Consider the following 4,869-nt stretch of genomic DNA (forward strand, 5'->3'; position numbering starts at 1 on the left):
GATGGAAGTCGAAGCCGTGGGGCTGGTTGGGCTGCATCCCCTGGGCACTGAGCAGGGAGTGCAGCAGGTTCACCGTGTCCTGGTAATCACTGGCCTGACTGGGATTGTGCCCGTTGGCCCCACTGGGACCTTTGTCAGCTTTGTTCTGGCTGCTCCTGGCTTTGGGAGCCTGGGATAAAGGAAGGTTGCTTGGATCTGAAGTGTGGTGAGATGTCCCGGGGAGGTGGGGATAAGGGAAGGGCACCCCTGGAGCTTTGGAGGCTTTGGTGACTTTGGGTTGGTGCTCGTGGGTCTCCTCGGGGGGCGGCCTCTTGCGGGAGGAGACCAGGGCCCCGTGGCCTTTGTGTGGCCCAGCACTGGGCTGGTTGCTGTGCTTGGAGTCCCCTGGTCTCTTGCTGGTCACGCTGCTGGGACCCGGGCCCAGCTGAGGGTGCAAGTGTTTGTGTGAGTGGTGGTTGTGGTGGTGGTGGTTGGAGGAGGAGTGACTCTTGTACTTCTCCTTGTGCTCGCGGCTCTTGGCGCCGCCCTCATCCGAGGGGCCGTGTCTCTCGGCAGGGGTTGGCACCTTGATCCGCATTTTTATCTCCTCCTGCTTGGAAGGGAGTGGCCTCTCCCCACCCCCACCAGCCACGGGGATCCTCAGCTTCAAGGCCGAGGTCTTGTCCATCTTCTCCGGGCCGGGAGGTCGCTCGGGGTTCTCGGAGCCACCGATGGGGATTTTCAGGATGATGGGAGAGGGGTTGTTGTCCTGTTGACTTTCCCTCTCCCTCTGCTGCTGCACCAGGAGGTTCTGGGCAGCGTAGGCATATTGAGACCTCACGTTGGCCTCCATGTTCTCCAGCTGCCTCTTCTGAGCTGCCAGCTCCTCGGCGTGCTTGGCCCTGTACTCCTTGAGGGACACCTTGGCCGACGGGGGGTTCTTGCCACCTGGTTTCTGATACCCAGCACCTTCTGGCTGGGTAGGATTCTCAGCCACTGAGGAGCTCTCGTTAGTCCTGTGGGTCTGGTTGATCTCCAGTTTGGCTGGGGGGTGCCAGTGGTCGGGCTGGGACACTTCTGTGCTGCTCTGGTCACTGGGGGAGTCGGGGCCGGTTGTCAGCGCCGGCCCCGCGGTGGAGGAGGTCGACATGCTCATCAAACCAGCAATGTTCATGTCTGAGCTGTTGTTCCTGGAGATCATGTTAAGGATGGTCTGTTCTGACAGGCTCTCATCCTCCCCGTGCTCGTCAGGCTTGGACTTCCTGGCTGCTTGGGAGGCCTGGAAGGAAAAGAAACAAACAGGCCTTGGTCACTTTGTCTGGACTGTCACCAGGAGCTCATCCCACAGCACCAGCTCTGGATCCCACAGTCCCACTGCTACCACCCCCACCCCCTCCTGCTGGGAAAGACCCCGACCCTTGGCAGCAGGGATGAGAGAGCAGCTGGAAAAGCCACCAGCTCTCCAGGGTTCATTCCCAACTCAAACACGGAAGGAGCATTTTGCAGCCAACAGAGGAGGGGCCAGACCCGTCCCCAAACACACACCCTGCAGGTGACAGCTGAGCTGCCGCAGCCTCCTGCACCCAGGGGAGGACAGAGCCCGTGTCCATGTCCCCCTGCCAGCAGCCTGTGTCCTCCTGCACCCCCTGTCCCCCCCATTCCTGCCCCCCTGTTCCCAGGCAGCCCCTTCCTTACCCTCCAGTTCCGGATGCGTTTCAGCCGGTTCGGGGTCTTCTCCAGGATCTGCAGGAACTCGTGGGTCAGCTCTGCAGGGGAAACACAAGGGCAGGCAGGAGGGTCAGAGCAGCTCAAATCCATCAGGACAAGCCCCTCATCACTGACTGTGGAGCTCCTGAGGAGGTGCAACTACCCCCTCAAGAGGGGAAACGCTGAGAACCTTCCAACTCATCTCCCTCTGTGCCTGGTGCCACCTCTGGTGCCACCACAGGAGCTGCTGGAAACCTTGGCAAGACCCTGAACTCCCTGAACCACCCCTGGAGGGCAGAGCCAGGGAAGAGAGGTGCCAAAAAAAGAAGAACAATCACCTAAGAGCCCCTTTTTTTTGGGCTGGAACCTCAGCTCCCCCCAAACTTACCATCTAAGAGCTCCAGAGTTACTGTCCCATCAACGTATTCCCACCAGTGCTTCCCGTCCGTGGAGACTGGGATCTCCCAGTTGGACCATTTACATGCCAGGTGGATACAGACACAGGCCACGACGGGGGGGGTGTACTGCAGGCTGAAGGTGGTCAGGTGCAGGCTGAGGTCACCAGCAGGGAGACACAAACAGAAAGGATCCATCAGCTCCCCAGCCTGAGCTCCAGCACCCTCAGCTCCAGCACCCTGAGCTGCCTCTGAGCAGGTGGATGTGATGGGGGGGTTGTGGGGGTGGTCCCTGCTGGCCCCCCTCCACCACCTCCACCACCCCCCCAGTACAGCCCAACTGTTGTGTCTCTAACCCTGGTTGGTTCTTCTCCCTTGTTTTGCTGCAGGGGATTTGGGGTGGGGGCAAACCTGGGAGGCTGCAGCCCCTGCTGGGGGTTTGTGTCTCTAACCCTGGTTGGTTCTTCTCCCTGTTTTGCTGCAGGGGATTTGGGGTGGGGGCAAACCTGGGAGGCTGCAGCCCCTGCTGGGGGTTCTGCTCCATCCATGGAGGATCTCAGGACACTTCAGAGAACCATGGGATGGTTTGGGTTGGAAGGGACCTTAAAGATCATCTAGATCCAACCCTCTGCATGGACAGGGACACCTCCCACCAGCCCAGGCTGCTCCAAGCCCCAGCCAACCTGCCCTTGGACACCCCCAGGGATGGGGCAGCCACAGCTTCCCTGGGCAACCTGTTCACAGTCCAGCTGCAGGTGCTGGGAACCACCATCCAACCTGCCCTTGGACACCCCCAGGGATGGGGCAGCCACAGCTTCCCTGGGCAACCTGTTCCCAGTCCAGCTGCAGGTGCTGGGATCCAGCACAATTCCAGCTCCACCATTCCCAGCCACAACTCCCCTGTTCCAGGGTCTCACCACCTTTACACTGACAATTTACACTTCCAAGTGGAACTCCCAGACTGACAGAACTCCCAGGATGACCTTCCAGGAACCAACCAGCCTCTCTGACCTTTAGGAAGGATCTGGTCTTTTCCCTAAGGATTTTTCAGGAAAAGCACCAAAGTTTTGGGTGTGAACAGCACCCAACCCCAGGGTGACTCCCAAAAAGGAGCCTCTCAAGCACTTTCATTAATAAATTGATCTGAATTCTTCACCACCCTCAGGTGGCTTCAACATTTCTCCATCAACACAAGGTGGAAAGACAAGAGACTCTGCATCCACAGAGAGTCCAAAGCTGCTTTCCCAGACACCAGAGAAGTCAAACCCAGGGAATTTGGAGCCTCTACCCAGGTCAGGAGTGAAGCTGAGGAGCATCAACCCTGGCCCAGAGTGATGCCAGGAGGAAATGAATCCAGAAGTTAAAATCTACTTCAGCTCAAGAGTTTTATGGCACCACTTGAAGGAAAAAAATCGAGGCTGCCTCTGCCCTTCTGCTTGGAATTCCTTCCAATCCAACCTTAACTCCTAATTCCTGGGGTATCCAATGATTTTGCTGCAGGGACAAACACAATTCCAGGCTGTGTTTACCCCACATCTTCTCCCACCACCTTTCCCTGGCACATCAGTTTGTGCAGGAAAACCAGAGAGTGGTGCCCTCTGGAGCTGCACCTGCCACGAACAATCCAGTGGGAGCTGAACTGGGAACACCCCCAGGATGAGGGGCAGGGAGGGAGGGAAACCACTCCATTCCCAAGGCCAGGCCCCATTCCCAGCTCAGCCCAGGCCCCATTCCCAGCTCAGCCCAGACTGGGAAACATTCTCTGTCTCTGCAGTTTCACCTCAACCACCTTTTTTCCCCCCCTCCCATCCTTTCACCTCCACAAGCTCCTTCCCCAAAACCACCAAGTTTTCCAGGCTCTGTTCCCAACTCTGTCACTTCCCTGATCATCCAGGAAAGCTCCCAAGTCCCAACACCAGGGCTGGCATCAGCCTGGCAGGGAAAAGCCACAGACAAAACCACCCAGACCCCTCCAAGTGAAAAGAAAAGAGGGTTTGAGCCTCATTTCCAAGGTTTCCTGAGGCTGCTGAGATCAGAGCTGCCTGTTCAACCAGGGGGGTAAGACAACCAGGACCTTGTTTTTCTCTCCTAACACCTTTTTTTCCCCCTTTTACCCTCTAAATCAGCCACCTTTGGAGCCCAGACCACAGTTTTGGACCATCTGCACAGCACCTGGGTCAGTCACAACCCTTCCACACACCATGTCCATCAAAAAAAGTCCAGATTCATTTCAAGCACTGGTTTTGGTTTGGGTTTTTGGTGGGTTTGTTGGGGTTTTTGGCGGGTTTGGTGGGTCTTTTGGTGGGTTTGGTGGGGTTTGTGGTGGGTTTGGTGGGTCTTTTGGTGGTGGGTTTGGTGGGTCTTTTTAGAACCCCCCCAAAAAAGCAGCAATGAAGCTGCTGAGCATCCCAGTTCTGCTCCTTGGGATGAGTTTGCAGCTGGTCTGGGCCAGCTGGGAGCAAGGAAAAGGTTTCCTGCTCTTTCTGAACCAAACTGAGGTGCCCCTAGTTGCTGGCAGGTTGGCCAAAGCTCCAGGGCTACCAGCTCCTCCAGGGAAAACCCCCCTCCAAACAGGAACCAATAATCACCTGTTGGTAGCCATGAAATAGGAAGTTTGGGCCAAGTCCTTGCTGGCTGGAAGAGAAAAGGACAAAGTTGGGTGTTAGGGTGAGAAATGTTGTCCCCTTTGGTGCAGGAACCTCATGTCCCCTCATCACTCCCCAGGATGCAAGAGCCCAGCAGGGCTGGATCAACCCCAACCCACAGGCAGAAGGATTTCTGTGATTTG

General features: G+C 57.0%; 1 protein-coding gene across 1 annotated transcript in view; it reads right to left on the reverse strand.

The window, feature by feature from the left end:
* Positions 1-4: 4 nt before the first annotated feature.
* Positions 5-4,869, reverse strand: part of CCNT1 (cyclin T1) — a gene marked incomplete at its 3' end in the record, with an annotated part of 8,574 nt that continues 3,709 nt past the window's right edge. Inside the window, exons 5-8 of the mRNA XM_010004629.1 lie at positions 4,670-4,715; positions 2,075-2,238; positions 1,675-1,745; positions 5-1,258 (exon numbers count right to left, since the gene is read on the reverse strand). Of these exons, the coding sequence (XP_010002931.1) occupies positions 5-1,258; positions 1,675-1,745; positions 2,075-2,238; positions 4,670-4,683 (1,503 nt within the window). The remainder of the gene's footprint in view (positions 1,259-1,674; positions 1,746-2,074; positions 2,239-4,669; positions 4,716-4,869) is intronic.

This window comes from Chaetura pelagica, unplaced genomic scaffold, assembly GCF_000747805.2.
Source record: "Chaetura pelagica isolate M959 unplaced genomic scaffold, ChaPel_1.0 scaffold459, whole genome shotgun sequence".
NCBI lineage: Eukaryota > Metazoa > Chordata > Aves > Apodiformes > Apodidae > Chaetura > Chaetura pelagica.